Below are 16,191 nucleotides of genomic sequence, written 5' to 3'. Positions count from 1 at the left end.
GCTGAATTCATTATACCTCGTTACAATTTACTCGTCTTTGAATGAGATTTGTGGCATCTTGAAGGCATAAGCGACGCATATGTTTCATAGGTTTAACCATAACGAAATCGATTAAGTCGATAACCAGATTGTTTAAAAGTTGATTATGACTGCTTACCAAACATTGACCATCCTTATTGTTCTCTTTATAAAGGACCCAAAAGCAATAGCAATGGTATGATTATGAACTGTCACTTGTTTATCCTCCATGGAATTATTAACCAAAAATCCATCTTTCCGAGAAGTTATCATTTTCATTGGCATGAACATGAGATTTTATATCTGAAACTTAGCGAGTGATTTTTGTCACTATCACCTTTTCGTCTGCCACTGGTTTTTTTCTTTGTCCAAAGCCAAACCCATGGACGTGTATAGAAATTTAAAAGAAACACATTTAAACGCCAAACCCAAATGTCAGAAAGGAACAAGCGAGGCAAAATCAGACAATACATATGAAGCTAAACAGCTACAACTGAGTTAGCTACATTGCCACATAAAACAGCTGCATCTCTTTTCCCTATCATGCATCCATGAACTACTTCAAGCTCTCCACCGATTGAAAGTTTGGCCCTTTTCTTTGTGTTTTTGTAATTTGTAAATAAAACCAGAAAGTCCCGCGATGTCAACCCTACTTTCACTTTGATGAAAGTTTTTGAAACTTTTATCCACCTAACCTTCAAATCATACCCTCCAAGACCACCTTTTGTTTTTGTTTTTGTTTTTCCTCTCTCTCTCTCTCTCTCTCTCTCTCTCTCTCTCTCTAATTCTTTATCTATATCTTCTCTCTCACACTAACAACCATCCATGTAAGTGCCCCATGCCACCAATCTTATGTCTATTACAGCATCAATGGTAAATCTCTTTTTTTGCAGTCACTAGTTAATCATACCACATTGTCTCCTACAAAGCAAATCCTTGAAAAGCTACACATATATGTAACCTTTTCCCTCTCCAGATTATCCCAAAAGCCATCCAAAAGCCACAAAAGAATGATGAGAAACTAAAAGCTAGCAGTGCAGAGAGAGTAAATTGAAGTAAGGCTTTGGTTCTCTTCTTCTCTTGGCCTTGTTCCACCCTCACAAACACAAGAATGCAAACTTCTCTCAAGCTAGCATCTTTGGCTATTTCTACATGTTATGTTCTTCTTCTACCCTTAGTTGGCTGTTCATATCATGAAGAGGGCAACCAACCCAACGATAAGAACACAGAAGAACACTCTCACAAGGTAAATTAGTTTTGTTTCTCTTCAGCCTTTTTCGGATGAATATTTTCTTGTTCTTTTGGTCACCTTCTTCTTAATTTCTTCTTCTGCTACTTGGGTTGTCCTTTTGCAGTTGAGTCCTCAGATGACATCCAATGTCACAGTTCATGGGCTCCTTTCATGGTTTTCAATGGGGTTCTTAATGCCTGTTGGAATTCTTATCATCAGAATGTCTGTTAGAGAAGAACGTGGGACGACAAGGGCCAGAGTTCTCTTCTATCTCCATGTTATTTTACAGGCAAGCTCTTCTTTATTTCTTTCTTTATTCTAAGACCGGTTTCGGATATTATCTAAGAACACTAATTTTCCATTACCACTGAATTAATACCATAATTCTGAGTTACATGATCAATACTCTTTCAAGTTTAATCTTTGTTCTCAATCATCATCATAGCCCACTTTAACTTTAATGATGCTGTCCACTGTCTGTTTTCTTTATTAACTTATACCTTAACCCTTTTAATTATATTTTAAAGTTGAAAAACAAATGCAACCATATTTGCCAATAATCATGTATGATTACTTGAACATGAAGAATAGTAAGTGTTTCTCTTTGTACTTAAACTCATGAATTGATCTCCCACAACTCAACACTAATCAGTTTTTTTATGTACTTCCCCCTTGATTAAGTTTGCAAGTTAAACTTGCCATCATTTCTATTTTATATAACAGTTTGTCTCTGCTACACCATACATACCCCCATAATTACAATACTGTCACAATAATTTAGGCATGTTAATCCATCAGTTATTGTATATGATGATGGCTTCTGATTTCTCATCTATAAACAGATGCTCTCAGTGCTTCTTGCCACAGCTGGAGCTGTCATGTCCCTCAGAAACTTTGAGAACTCATTCAACAACAACCACCAAAGATTAGGTCTAGCACTTTATGGTGCCATCTGGGTGCAAGCCTTGATAGGATTTTTCAGGCCTCACAGGTACAAATAGTTCATCAACTAGCTAGCAATATACAATTGGAGGGTTGACTAAAACAGAGTTTAATTTTATTTTTATATGTAGGGGAAAGAAAGAGAGAAGTTTTTGGTACATGGTGCATTGGATGCTTGGAACCCTAATATCATTGGTTGGGATCATCAACATATACACTGGTTTAAATGCCTACCATAAGAGAACACAGAGAAGCTCAGGGCTTTGGACTCTCCTTTTCACAGCTGAAGTGTCTTTCATTGCTGTCTATTATCTAATCCAAGACAAAAGAGAGTACATACAAAAGCAAGGAGTGATTTTAGGCAATCTTGAACCAATCACTCAAGATCAAGAAAATGTTCAAAGGCAAAACCAAAAGGAGCTGCTGCCACAGCAGCCATGTGGCAAACACAATGCACTCAAGAACTTGTTTGACTAACTTGGGTTTCTTTTTTCCTTTTTTTTTAAAAAAAAACCCTTTGGTCTGTCTGTCTGTCCGTCCATCTTTCTTTTTCCCTTTGTTTGTGAGTGCTCATTTTGTTTTATCTATTTTTTAATTTTTTTTATGCATGCCCTCTATGCAACTGGGTGGTTTTTTTATACAGAAGAAGATACAGTGATGGAGTGCATGCATAAAAAGTGGATGATGGACAGGGCACTCCGTATTAAACTTTTATTTTTATGGTGTGGACATTTGGACCATTAATATTAGATGGGACAATGGAGAAGTTATGCAGATAATATAAGAGTTGTTATTTCCTCACTTCAATTTTATCTACTTATATTTTATTTTATAATTAAAAAAAAAGCGTAAGTGGATAAAATTGAAGTGGAGAAATCATTACCCTAATATAAATCTATACTGCTTGTATGAGAATATCAAATATATATAGTATGTAAACATATTACAGTACGAAGGTAAATTATCAGGATTGTTTCAACCGTGGTACTGGACTTTAATTTAATCCTAATTATAGTAATCTTCAAATAATTTTTCAATGTGACGGTAATAACGATCAAATTATTGATGCAAGCGATATTAAGAGAAGAGAGTTTTCAATGTGAAGGTAACAAGGATCAAATTATTGGCAAGAACACAAAGAAGCCAAAATGAACAAAATTGCCCTTATTTATTAAAGGATTTTTTAAAGAATCCTTTACATTTGTATGTCTTTTGTTTGAAAGTTGAGAGATTTTTATGTTTTTTTATTGAAATTTTTTTGACTTTTTCTAAAAGTGAAAATTTTTTTTTCCTAAAACCTAAATTTACTTTAAATTATTAACTAAGGGCGTTTTGGTAAATTAATTGCCAGTTATCTTATAATGCATAATGCATATGGCCAATCAACCCAACCAGATACCTCTTTCTTCCTGCGCTCTTCTTGAACCAGGGTAGAACTTCTGCAGACTGTACGGTCAATGGCTGATCACCATCATGATCATGACCACCACAACCAAGGCCATGAACATCACCACCATCATGATCATGAACATGATCATAGCCATGGGAGTTCAGGAACAAATTCATGGGTAGCCCCAGATGGGAAGGTGTACCATAGCCATGATGGGCTGGCTCCACACTCGCATGAACCCATATACTCCCCTGGCTACTTCAGCAGAAGAGCTCAACCTCTTCTCACCAGGAATTTCAGTGAAAGGGCTTTTACTATTGGCATTGGTGGACCAGTCGGTACTGGGTAAGTGGGTATCTATCTCCTCTGTCTCCCTTTAATTAATTTATATTCTATTTTTGCATTATTGAAAATAATATCACAATCATAAATTTGTATCATTAGCTTAAAAAGAGTAAGAAATGAATGATTTAAATGTTGACACTTTACTTTTATCATAATTCAGCTTATGGGTTATTAGGTATCTACTATTTAGTGGGTAGCTCAGATTTTCTCTTTGTTGATTGAGTAGTGTGCCTGTTACAATCTCCTCACATTTTTTTTTTTACTAATCTGTTCTGTGCATATCTTTTCTCAATTTCACCAAAAGGGGTTCTATTATTTTCCCAAGATTTTCCCGGGAAATTGTTCAGTTGTTTGGATAGTGTACAAGTAATATAAAACATCCTTATTGTACAGCATAAGCTATTGATATCTTAGTTTGATTCATTTTGAATGGCTTTGAGTTTTTCCTGATTCAAACTTCGTGCCTGGATTACTTTTCTTAGTCGTGAGGATCACATTGCTAGCATGAATTAAACTATTTAGTGAGAGTTGATGAAATGCTGCTTCATCCCATACAGGAAAACCGCTTTGATGCTGGCTCTGTGTAAGCTTTTGCGTGACAAGTACAGTCTTGCTGCTGTGAGTTACTTTTATTATTTACTATTTTATAGAATTTCAAAGGTTTAATTGGCTATATCTTTATGGTGTCCTAAATACTTCAAAATTTTTTGTAACATCATATTATAGCCTTGCAGAGTATTTTCTAATGTATGCAAAGACCTTAAAGCCTGTGTTTCAAGTTGATTGAGGCAAGGCTAAAGATAAGCTTGATGTGGGATGTAAAACCTTGCATGACGAAAGATAATATGTGTAACAATTGCAGGTGACAAATGATATATTCACAAAAGAGGATGGTGAGTTCTTGGTGAAACACGGGGCACTTCCTGAAGAAAGAATACGTGCTGTTGAAACTGGGGGATGCCCCCACGCTGCAATTCGTGAAGACATCAGCATTAATCTAGGCCCCCTCGAGGAGCTTTCTAACTTGTACAAGACAGACATACTGCTTTGTGAATCAGGCGGAGGTATTTTTCAGAAGCAATTAGATGACTGGTCATAGCTTATGTTCAGCTGATCAGAGTTGATGATTTAAGTTGAATTATTACAAATGACTAATGGAGATGAGGGTAGCAATGGAACTGCATTAATAAACTTGAAAAAAAGGGCTTTATGGAGTTATCCGGAATTAGGTATGAAAGAAAATGCCGTTTGATGAATGCAAAGCTTTCAAAAGATTAAGTTGGGGCAGAAATACTTATTGTACAGTTGCATGAATTGGAACGTTTTGTATGTCAACAATCAGGCATTGGCTGAATCGAGCTTTCTTATACATGTTCTTATTATTCTTTAGAAATACTATCCAATTGAGTTTGTGCTGGTGCAGATAATTTAGCTGCAAACTTCAGTCGGGAACTGGCTGACTATATCATTTACATAATAGATGTATCTGGTGGTGATAAAATTCCACGAAAAGGTGGTCCTGGAATCACCCAAGCTGACCTCCTAGTATGTGTTTTCTGATATTCATTGCTACAGCTGTTGTGGATACCATATCTGTTATGTGTACCAATTTCAGGGATTTGTATGTGAATGACGCCTTAACATTTGATTGTAGGTGATCAACAAGACCGACCTTGCACCAGCAGTTGGAGCTGATTTGGCTGTAATGGAACGTGATGCACTTCGAATGCGAGACGGAGGGCCATTTGTCTTTGCTCAGGTTGGTTGGTTATACCATTAATTCAATCACTAGCATTTTTACATTGTGAACATGATTTTGGTTGAAACATTGTGAACATGATGGGAACTTGATATTTGTACTTTCATATTTGGAGTAGTACTGTTACAGTAAATTATTGTGTTAACATAAAATTTGCTCAACGTGAATTGTGATACAAGCTGTATTTGCTCATTTCTTGTCACAAATGAGACACTGTGACCCTGTCCCTACTCCCCAATCCCATCATGTTAGGAATGTTGAGTTTCAAACTGTACCAGAAAGGCAATTCTTCATGATTTGTCTTTGCAGGTCTGTTCTTGAAATTTTCACGTTCATGAGTTATATGCTAGTGAACCGTACCCTGTGCAGGTGAAGCATGGTCATGGAGTAGAGGAAATCGTGAACCAGATATTACAGGCTTGGGAACTAGCAACAGGGAAGAAGCGCCACTGATCCATTTGTGCTGAATTTGGTTTCAGTATCTTGTTTCAAATCTTTGTCTCTCTACATTTAGGAATAAATGTGACTTCAATTCAGTGTCGTGTCTTTTTTCCTCAACGTATGTAGATGTTTGACACTAGATTCCACTGTTTAGTGTCTCACTGTTGGAACTTTGTGGCATTCACGCTTCAGTCCAGTTATAAATGGAACAAGAAATGCTCTGTTGCTACCATGTGTACCGGTTGTATGCCTTAAAACCTTTACTTTATTGAGCAAAATAAATTTCACCATTGACTTGAAGCTATACTATATGACTATATGCCTGCCTGACAGGAGCTCATATTATCGTATACATGTGACAGTACACTCTCAACTAACAATGATGTAGTTTTAGCCAAGGAAAACTGAGAAGCTGTGTCTATGCACTAGCAGCTGAAAATGCCATGACTAAACTAGGTATCAACTGTCTCTTTTAATCACACGTTTGTGCTGATATACACATGTTATTTATTTGTTCCTCTTTGGAGTTGTTTGCAAGAAATGCCTACTTCTTTTTCTTTGATTGTTGCTAAGAGTGGCCTATCATGGAAATATACTTAATTCTCACAAAGTCTAGTGGGAGCAAATACAGGTTGTTTTCATTAAAAAACTTAACCAAACCTTCATTGAAACTTGAATTGTTCCAGCACCAAAAAGATTGTTATAAAACTTAAAAATTCTAATGTGTGTTCTTTAATTTACTTGGAAGCAAGAAAAACAAAATGCATGGCAGCTTGCTCGTCCCTCTGGGATGGCAGAGGAATGCCTTATGCCTTGCATGAATGAGAGAAACACATTCTAAATTATCTGCAGCAGTCACATATCACTCTAAAAAAGTAATCACACCCATATTTATTATTTACGTACTATAGTTGCTTACAGAAAACATAACCACATTCATAACACACTTAAGTTTATGAGGGAAAACACAACAGCTAAGAGTATCTTTCAAATTTCCAAACAAACACCTGATGCTTACTTTCTCAAGTCGAATGGCACGTCAGTGATAACATATGTAAAGAAGTTTAGATACTTCTTTTATCCCTCTTGATCTGGATGAGCTTGTCAAAGACACACCATGGAAAGCTGAGGAAATGCTCCCTTGCCATTCCCTCATTGTAGCAACCGAAGTAACGAGGATGATATGTAACATGGTACCAAGCTGATGCTTTTGCTGCATATGCATCATTGCTGTTGCCGCTGACATTGGACTGAATATTACTTCCCTGCTTCTCATGAAACCAGCCCCTAGCTTCCGTCTTCAATGACCTTACAGCGTGACCAATATTTTCTTTAAAGTCCTTTCTTCTATCGAAGTATTTGGATGTTTGAGTGATATTCCCACTTAGTATTTCCGCTTCACTTTTGATGCCGTAATATTCCATCAGGTTTCTCAGCTTGTAGTCATACTCCCTTTTGTAATTGATGGCCTCATTGATGTAGACCTCAAACCCATCTACCTTCATGTCAGGGTCATAACACTTCCAAGCCACTTCCATGGTGAAGGATTTAGCATAGTTTGAATATAAATGATATACAAGCTCAACATGATCGTTCACCTGTTGGAAAAGCTTCCCGATCACACCTTTCGACTTATAGGTGGGTTTGTCAAGCTTTTCCATGAATTCTGGGTACTCTATGGCTCGTAGATGATATGGCAATTTGACTAGCACGCCAGTTTTCGGAGAGTCTACAGCGCGGGAGTTGAGCTTGGCGAGCTCTTTACATGGACCACTCATAGCCTTGTCTTGCTCTCTGTCTGCAAAGACAGTATGAGCACTTGAAATGATCCCCAAGTTGTCGTGGACTATGTAGTTTACAAAAGATTCCTCAATTTCCTGTAACAAACACAATAGCACATCAAGTCTTGAACTGAACTCATACGACAGAGGCAAGAATGAACAAAAGGAAATATATACCTCCATTGTAACATCATGATCCAAATTCGTCGTTGGTTCTGGTGTATAATTCATGGGTTCAACTGGGCAAGGAGGAATTAGATCAGGGTCCCAACTGACCCAGTAAAAATCACCATCTAAATCACCTCCTGAGCATTCATGAGGATGTGGTCTGATTTGATAAAAAAGCAAATATAGTCAGTAAATAGTTCAAGCAAAGAAACACTATCTGAAACATATTTCTAATTTCGTCAAATGCAAACTTACCTCTCTCCTTTTTGCGGGAAAACAACACAATCCACCATGTGGTGCAATGCCGGCACATTGATAGCCCTAAGAACACGCACGTCACCCGGGTGTAAACATGGGTTTTTAGCAACCACTACTTTTCCCTCAACGGTAAAACTGTTGTCACTTGAACTGCTGCCACTGAAGATATGGGTGGAAGTATCATGGAGTTGCTGGCTGCCATGGGGAGAACATTGCACAAATACCTGACCGTATTCCAATGTTCCAGTTTCATCAAGACATCCCATCATAGATCTTCCATCGGGGACATATATCCTTGTCTTTTTCCGCAGTTCCACAAGCTTTGATACACAGTATGCTTGTAGCATCATGGCCAGAAATGGTTCTGCATCTGGTGTGTAACCACACAAAACCATTTCCTTTAAAATGTTGATGACCTCTCCCTGAAACAATAATTCCATCGTTTTCTGTTCTCTAAATGGATCAGCTAAAACGCCATCCAATTGATTCAAAACCTGTTTTTGCTTTTCCATAAAAACGTCATCTGGAACTCCGAGGGTGGACAGAAGGGTAATCACTTCTCGATTAAGGAAGTAAGGCTGGTACTTGCTCCATTTCAGAACATCTAGTGTTTTGTTGTTGGATTGGTACTTGAACATGCTCTTTCTCAATGACAAGTTCTTTGACAATGTTGGATCAACTGCCAGAACACCTTTATAGCCACCATATCGAATTTGGAAGACCGATGGAGTACGACTTAACTCAAACTTTCTTGCCACCCTTGCAGCAAAGTCAGCAGATATTTTCCCAATTCCATCAGAAAAGCAATACTTAACTCCATCCCTTTCAATTTCTACATCGGGAATGAGTTCAACTTCATCCTCACCAACACTAAAAGCCTCCTTGGAAGAGCTGAAAGACTGACCAAGCCTGGCAGCATGTTTTGCCACATTTCTAATCTCCTTAAAATCACCCATCCAGTTTCTGATGTCTTGTGCTGTGAGCTCACTTCTTGAAGCAAACATCCACACAGAATGACCTCGTAATTGACTTGATGAAAAGGCAAGAAACTCAAATTTCTTCTCACCAATAACTATGCCATTTCGTAGAGTAGAAAGTATCCTTTCATAGACTCTAGTTCGTCTTTCCTGTTCTGCAGCACGCAGACATAAATCTGCCGAGCGCATCATCCCCAAGTCCTCATCAACGAAAGAAACTCGAAGAAAGTTATCAACATCTTTAGGATACTTTCGGAAAAGGCGATTTGAAAGATTTACCTCTGGACCGCAGAAATATACTTTAGATGGTGTTATTTGTACCCTGTCTACATACACCAGCCCATCATCCAAAGAAATAGCAGGCGTTTCGGGAATTCGCTTGCATGTCTGGTACTTTCTGTACTGCTCTCTGAGCCAACTCACAGGTTCATAGCAGCACTCTTTTAAGTGAAATAGTTTGTCCAGGGCACATTCTATATCTTCAATTCTTATTCTAGTAGGATCAACTAGCTCATAAAAATTGGCATCAAGGGCTTGTCCAGGAACACATCCATGCTGAACCAAGGAATTTATCTTGAACAGGACTTTATATGGCAACTTAATGCCTAGGGGTGGACGCACAATAGGAACAAGATCTGAGTCACAGGAGAAAATGTTACCTCTCTCCAAAACGAACTGTCCTTCATCTGCTTTATAATAAACAAAACTGCTGCCTAGATTTGGAAGAATCCACCTTAGTGGAAGCTCCAAACATACAGCAGAAGATTGCCCAATTCTGCATGATGGAGTGAAATCAACTTCTCGAACCCAGTAAGTAGCAGAAGCTTCCTCGATATTGTTCGTATGAGGTACATCTTTCTTGTAAATCCGAGGGGCCCCACATAACTAGCAAGAGAAAGAAGAAAGGAAGAGAAAAATGTCAACTATTTTCACCCCAAAGTGCCGCACATAATATAGTGATTATGCTATGTTTAAGGAAGATAAAAGCCTGTTTCAACAGCATTCAAAGTAAGTATAGAGAGGATGCATGGCAGATTAATATATACTAGAAGAGGGGAACCAAACCTGGATGAGAAGGAACTTTGCAAGTTGACCATGTGGACGATGTAGCTCAATCTGGCTAACAATGTCGTAGGAGATTTCTAGCTTGTATTCAATAGAATCATAAGAGAAAAAGAAGTAGAAATGTTTAAGTATCATCCCAAATTTCACCAAAACATCGGATAGTGTCCAAAGCACTGAAAACTGTTCGTTGGAAATCTGGCATCCAAAGTGCAGCTTTACAAGTTCCATGCTAGGTTGAAAGGTTACTGATTTGGAGAACATGTCACGCTTCAATCTTTTAGCTTTCAGGAAAGAATTCCCGTACCGCACACTTTTTTCAAGATGATGTCCGGCTACTGTCAGTATCATGTCAGCAAACTCTGCATGTGTGAATTGAACCATGGCAGAAGCTCTTGCTTTTCCATCTTTGTGGAAGACCTTCACATCATAAACAGTTCCTTTTCCAGTATATTTCTCCATAAACTCTGTCACTGCTTCTGGAGACTGAACAGAGCAAAATCCATACAACTCAACTGTCTTAACCATGGTGACTAATTGATCGCAACTTCTGTTTCAGAAAATAATAATTGATATTAATATATCTGTGAAGAACTAAGTGAAAGTAACATCTAAAAAACAAAAAAAAAACAATGCAAATGAGAAAAATGAGTCTCACCCTGAATTTGAAATGTAAGCTCAAAATACCACTGCTAGCTAGCTTGCCAATGTAAGATGCAAATTCATTAAGCTCATGAAGCCACTATATATAGGAGAAAGAAGAGCACAGAGGTGAGAGATTGGTGCACATTGTCTCAATCTTTCAGTCCTTCTCACACAAGTAAATAACTTGTCATTGCAGTTTTAGCAAGGGAAAAAAACTTGTCATTGCAGTTCTAGCCAAGAAAAAAAAAAACTTGTCATGGCAGTTATTCCATATAGGCTTTTCTCTGTCACTTTTTGTGTCTGGCGCATATGTAGAGTAACGACTGTCATGATTCCCTGCTTCGCAGCAATAGCATTATAACTGTTTTTCCTAATGTGAAGATTACATGGCAAGCCTCCTTTTTTTTTTTTTTTCGAGAAAAAAGAAGATGTGGAAGAAGGGTAGCGATTTTCACACTCATTGTATCCATTTGCACTCCTTCCTCTTACTTTTGTTCTTTGGTAATTGAGTAAACAAAAGAAAAATCAAAGTATAAAAACAAGGGAAGGAATGCAAACCGACATAATAAGAGTGTGAAAATCGCTACCGGATTACTGACAATATTTTTCACAACTTAGTAAGATAGGTAGATGTTGAACTTGAAATACATAGTAATAAATGTTTACATGACATTATCTGTTTTTAGAACGCTTCCAACTTTGTTGTTCAGAGTTCTTAACTCAAATTGGTGTTACACCGTTTTACTCTCAATTTGGCTGGGGGTGGTGAATCAAGGAGCTAGTTAAGTTGAAATTGGACATTCTGGCCAACAGCCTTTGGAAGTTTTGGACAATTTAAAAGGCCTTATCCTTAGGAGAAGTGTTGGCCAAGAAGCTTCTAGAAGTTCACATGGGAAATACTGGGCAGTGGCCCAGTGGGGCAGCTATACTTCCCATGGTGGGGAATTCTAGCCCTTGGTGAGGAAGATTTAGACCCGAGAGCATACTTGACTGGGTGAGGAGGAATCAGAATGATTTCCTTTCTAAAAGCAGTACTAGGTTAGAATATTATTTGGAAATATGGAACTTGGTCACCAAGGTACCATCCTATATCCTTGAAATTGCGTTGGCAATCTGTTATTGTGACTGTGACTGCAAAGGCTGTGAGCACAAATTTGCCAAGAACCTCCTGGAAGTTTTGGACCAATCATAACCTTGATTGCAGAGCAAGGTTTGGTTTGGACCATAGAGCATGCATACTGGACTGAGTGAGTATGTCGACTACCTCACATTTTTCTCCTCAAAATTCAATTTGGTCCACATTGTTTGTCCAATGAATAAATGTTAATTCTAGCTGATGTGAGGCAATATGTTCGTCCCTTTACACTTAAGTTTGATCTATTTTCCTCTTAATTAGCGTAGTTTAGACTATCTCTTGCATTAACCCAAAAAAGAATAAAAATCAATTCCATTAGTTCTATCTACTCTATTTATCTTTTCTTTTTTATTTATTTCAATTTTAATATATTTTTATTCTTATTTCATGAAGTGTCTTCTCTTTTATTATTTTGATTAACTAAGGACGATTTGTGGGATTTTGAATGGAAGTTAGGTCCAACATTCAAAATCCAACCAAAAAAAAAAAACCTTATTGAACTAATTCTAAAATATCACAAATTTTTATCACCTCTAAAATATCACAATTTAGTAACGTGAAAGTAATAAAGTAATATTTTAAACTAGAGTAATTAAACATAAGCCCACGTAATGACAGTTTCCACATTATTTTTTCTTCTTCTTATATTTTCTTAATAATGAGAGTAAAAAAAAAAAAAAACCATCATGGACAGTGGGGAGTGGGCTTTTTGGAGTTGTTTGCTAGAAATATCTACTTCTTTGCGTCTGACTGCTGTAAGGAGTGGCCTATCAAGGAAATATCTCACAAAGTTCAGTCCAGTGGGAGCAAATACAGATTGTTTTCATTAAAATGCTTAACCAAGCCTTAATTGAAACTTGAATTGTTCCGGCACCAAGAAGATTGTTATAAATTTTAAAATGATTAAGAGTAGTTACCCTGCTCCCGAACTTTGAGTCCCGAGTCCCTCCCCTGATATCACTTGTAATAAAAATAAAAATAAAAACTTAAAATGCTAATGTGTGTTCTTTAATTTACTTGGGAGCAAGAAAAACTTCCTGCATAGCAACTTGTTTCTCCCTCTGGGTTATGCCTTGGGTTAATGAGGGAAACACATTCCAAATGGTTTGCGGAAAGTTGCACAGCATTCTAAAGTAGTGACCACAACCATACTTAATTATTTACTTATTATAACTGCTTACAGAAAAACATGACTGAACACATATTCATACATAAGTTTTCAAGGAAAAACACAACAGCTAAGAACATCTTTCAAATTTTCAAACACCTGATGATGCCATCATGCCAACTCTGTCAAGTCGATATGTACAGAATTTCTGATGCTTATTTTATCCCTCTTGATCTGGAGGAGCTTGTCAAAGACACACCATGGAAAGCTTACGAAACGCTCTCTTCCAGTTCCCTCCTTGTAGCAACCAACAAAGTAACGAGGATGATAAGTAACATAGTACCACGCTGATGCTTTTGCTGCACATGCATCATCATCATCGGTGCTGATATTCGACTGAAAATCGCTTCCCTGCTTCTCATAAAACCATCCCCTAGCTTCCTTCTTCAATGACCTTACCGCGATACCAATATTTGCTTTCAAGTCCTTTCTTGTATCGAAACATTTGGATGTTTGAGCGAAAGTTCCACTTAGTATTTCGGCTTCACTTTTGATGCCGTAATATTCCATCAGGTTTTGCAGCTTGCAGTCATACTCACGTCTGTAACGGATGGCCTCATTGATGTAGAGCTTAAATCCATCTACTTCCATGTCAGGGTCATAACACTTCTTAGCCACTTCCGCAGTGAAGGACTTAATATTAGAGCTTGAACATGAATGAGATACAAGCTCAACATGCTCCTTCACCTGTCGGAATAGCTTCCCAATGACTCCTTTGGACTCGTAGGTGGGTTTGTCAAGCTTTTCCATGAAATCTGGGTATTCCTTGGCACGCAGATGATCCGGCATTTTGACTAGCAGGCCAGTTTTCGGAGAGTCAACAGCGAGGGAGTTGAGCTTGGCGAGATCTTTACATGGAGCACTCATAGCCTTGTCTGGCTCTCTGTCTGCAAAGACAGTATGAGCAGTTGAAATGATCCCCAAGTTGTCGTTGACTATGTAGTTTGTAAAAGACTCCTCAACTTCCTGTAACAAACACAGTATAACATCAAGAGTGTAAAAGGAAATATGTTAGAATATATGCATGATATAATTTTACTTGATAAACTCAAGAGTCATATAATATACCTCCAGTGTAACATCATGATCCAATTGCACAGTTCGTGCCGGGGAATAATTCATGGGTTCAATTTGGCGAGGAGGAATTAGATAAGGGTCCCAACTCACTAAGTACAAATCTCCATCCAAATCACCTCCTGAGCATTCATTAGGATGTGGTCTAATTTGATGGCAAAGCAAATATAGTCAGTAAATAGTTCAAGCAATCTGAAACAGGTTTATAATTTCATCAAATGCAAACTTACCTCTTTCCTTTCTGCGGGAAAACAACACAATCCACCAGGTGGTGCAATGCAGGCACATTGACAGCCTTAAGAACACGCATGTCCCCCGGGTGTAAACAGGGGTTTTTAGCCACTACAACTTTTCCCTTGACAATAAAACTGTCTTCGCTTGAACTGCTGCCACTGATGATATGGGAGGAAACATCATAGAATTGTCGGCTGCCACGGTGAGAGCATTGCACAAATACCTGACCATATTCCAATGTGCCGGTTTCATCAAGACATCCCATCATAGATCTTCCGCTTGGGACAAATATCCTTGTTTTGCTTCGCAGTTTCTGGAGCTTTTCTGCAGAGTATGCATGTAGCATCATGGCCAGAAATGGTTCTGCATCTGGTGTGTAACCACACAAAACCATTTCCTTTAAAATGTTGATGACCTCTCCCTGAAACAATAATTCCATCGTTTTCTGTTCTCTAAATGGATCAGCTAAAACGCCATCCAATTGATTCAGAACCTGTTTTTGCTTTTCCATAAAAACGTCATCTGGAACTCCGAGGGTGGACAGAAGGGTAATCACTTCTCGATTAAGGAAGTAAGGCTGGTACTTGCTCCATTTCAGAACATCTAGTGTTGTGTTGTTGGATTGGAACTTGCACATGCTCTTTCTCAATGACAAGTTCTTTGACAATGTTGGATCAACTGCCAGAACACCTTTATAGCCACCATATCGAATTTGGAAGACAGATGGAGTACGACTTAACTCGAACTTTCTTGCCACCCTTGCAGCAAAGTCAGCAGATATTTTCCCAATTCCATCAGAAAAGCAATACTTAACTCCATCCCTTTCAATTTCTACATCGGGAATGAGTTCAACTTCATCCTCACCAACACTAAAAGCCTCCTTGGAAGAGCTGAAAGACTGACCAAGCCTGGCAGCATGTTTTGCCACATTTCTAATCTCCTTAAAATCACCCATCCAGTTTCTGATGTCTTGTGCCGTGAGCTTACTTCTTGAAGCAAACATCCACACAGAATGACCTCGTAATTGACTTGATGAAAAGGCAAGAAACTCAAACTTCTTCTCACCAATAACTATGCCATTTTTTAGGATAGATAGTATCCTTTCATGGACTCTAGTTGGCCTTTCTTGTTTTGTAGAACGCATACATAAATCTTCTGAACGCATCTTGCTCAAGTCCTCATCAACGAAAGATACACGAAGAAAGTTATCAACATCTTCAGGATACTTTCGGAAAAGGCAATTTGAATGATTTATCTCTGGACCACAGAAATATACTTTAGATGGTGTTATTTGAACCCTATGTACATACACCAGCCCATCATCCAAAGAAATAGCAGGTGTTTTGGCAATTCGCTTGCTTGCCCGGTGCTTTTTGTACTGGTTTTTAAGCCAACTCACGGGTTCATAGCAGCACTCTTTTAAGTGAAATAGTATCTCCAGGGCGCACTCTATATATTCAATTGTTATTCTACTAGGATCAACTAGCTTATAAAATTTGACATCAAGTGCTTGCCCAGGAACACATCCATACTGCACCAAGGAATTTATCTGAACAGGAAACG

At 38.1% G+C, this 16,191-nt stretch overlaps 3 protein-coding genes and 1 pseudogene across 4 annotated transcripts; 2 read left to right on the top strand and 2 right to left on the bottom strand.

Moving 5' to 3' along the window:
- On the top strand, positions 582–2,998 carry LOC18778552 (cytochrome b561 domain-containing protein At4g18260). The gene is made up of 4 exons (XM_007214219.2): positions 582–1,264; positions 1,374–1,538; positions 2,092–2,240; positions 2,323–2,998. The coding sequence occupies exons 1-4, from the start codon at positions 1,130–1,132 to the stop codon at positions 2,666–2,668; spliced, it is 795 nt and encodes a 264-aa protein (XP_007214281.2). The 5' UTR covers positions 582–1,129; the 3' UTR covers positions 2,669–2,998.
- LOC18779340 (urease accessory protein G) lies at positions 3,564–6,430 on the top strand. Its single transcript, XM_007211706.2, has 6 exons — positions 3,564–3,926; positions 4,484–4,544; positions 4,789–4,990; positions 5,350–5,471; positions 5,581–5,685; positions 6,055–6,430. The coding sequence occupies exons 1-6, from the start codon at positions 3,649–3,651 to the stop codon at positions 6,136–6,138; spliced, it is 852 nt and encodes a 283-aa protein (XP_007211768.1). The 5' UTR covers positions 3,564–3,648; the 3' UTR covers positions 6,139–6,430.
- LOC18780505 (probable RNA-dependent RNA polymerase 1) lies at positions 6,987–11,107 on the bottom strand. Of its 2 annotated transcripts, XM_007212528.2 has the most exons (4): positions 10,376–11,107; positions 8,331–10,195; positions 8,085–8,235; positions 6,987–8,003 (listed from the first exon to the last, which is right to left on the bottom strand). In XM_007212528.2, the coding sequence occupies exons 1-4, from the start codon at positions 10,898–10,900 to the stop codon at positions 7,191–7,193; spliced, it is 3,354 nt and encodes a 1,117-aa protein (XP_007212590.1). In that variant the 5' UTR covers positions 10,901–11,107; the 3' UTR covers positions 6,987–7,190. The 2 variants fall into 2 exon arrangements, with proteins under 2 accessions (XP_007212590.1, XP_020418736.1); XM_020563147.1 differs by having other exon boundaries at positions 6,987–8,235.
- The window catches only part of LOC18780506, a 5,312-nt pseudogene continuing 2,410 nt past the window's right edge, over positions 13,290–16,191 (bottom strand).

This window comes from Prunus persica, chromosome G4 (assembly GCF_000346465.2).
Source record: "Prunus persica cultivar Lovell chromosome G4, Prunus_persica_NCBIv2, whole genome shotgun sequence".
Lineage (NCBI taxonomy): Eukaryota > Viridiplantae > Streptophyta > Magnoliopsida > Rosales > Rosaceae > Prunus > Prunus persica.
Note: the sequence above shows the minus strand (reverse complement) of the source record. Positions and strands in the feature narration are given on the sequence as shown.

Excerpts from the sequence above, each read along its gene's own strand:
- LOC18780505 (XM_020563147.1), bottom strand. The coding sequence starts at position 10,900 with ATGGTTAAGACAGTTGAGTTGTATGGATTTTGCTCTGTTCAGTCTCCA. Across the intron at positions 10,196-10,375 it reads CAAAGTTCCTTCTCATCCAG|TTATGTGGGGCCCCTCGGAT; the intron begins GTTTGGTTCCCC and ends TTCTCTTGCTAG. Across the intron at positions 8,236-8,330 it reads TTCCCGCAAAAAGGAGAGAG|ACCACATCCTCATGAATGCT; the intron begins GTAAGTTTGCAT and ends TTATCAAATCAG.
- LOC18778552 (XM_007214219.2), top strand. The coding sequence starts at position 1,130 with ATGCAAACTTCTCTCAAGCTAGCATCTTTGGCTATTTCTACATGTTAT. Across the intron at positions 1,265-1,373 it reads CAGAAGAACACTCTCACAAG|TTGAGTCCTCAGATGACATC; the intron begins GTAAATTAGTTT and ends GTCCTTTTGCAG. Across the intron at positions 1,539-2,091 it reads ATCTCCATGTTATTTTACAG|ATGCTCTCAGTGCTTCTTGC; the intron begins GCAAGCTCTTCT and ends ATCTATAAACAG.
- LOC18779340 (XM_007211706.2), top strand. The coding sequence starts at position 3,649 with ATGGCTGATCACCATCATGATCATGACCACCACAACCAAGGCCATGAA. Across the intron at positions 4,545-4,788 it reads ACAAGTACAGTCTTGCTGCT|GTGACAAATGATATATTCAC; the intron begins GTGAGTTACTTT and ends TAACAATTGCAG. Across the intron at positions 5,472-5,580 it reads TCACCCAAGCTGACCTCCTA|GTGATCAACAAGACCGACCT; the intron begins GTATGTGTTTTC and ends ATTTGATTGTAG.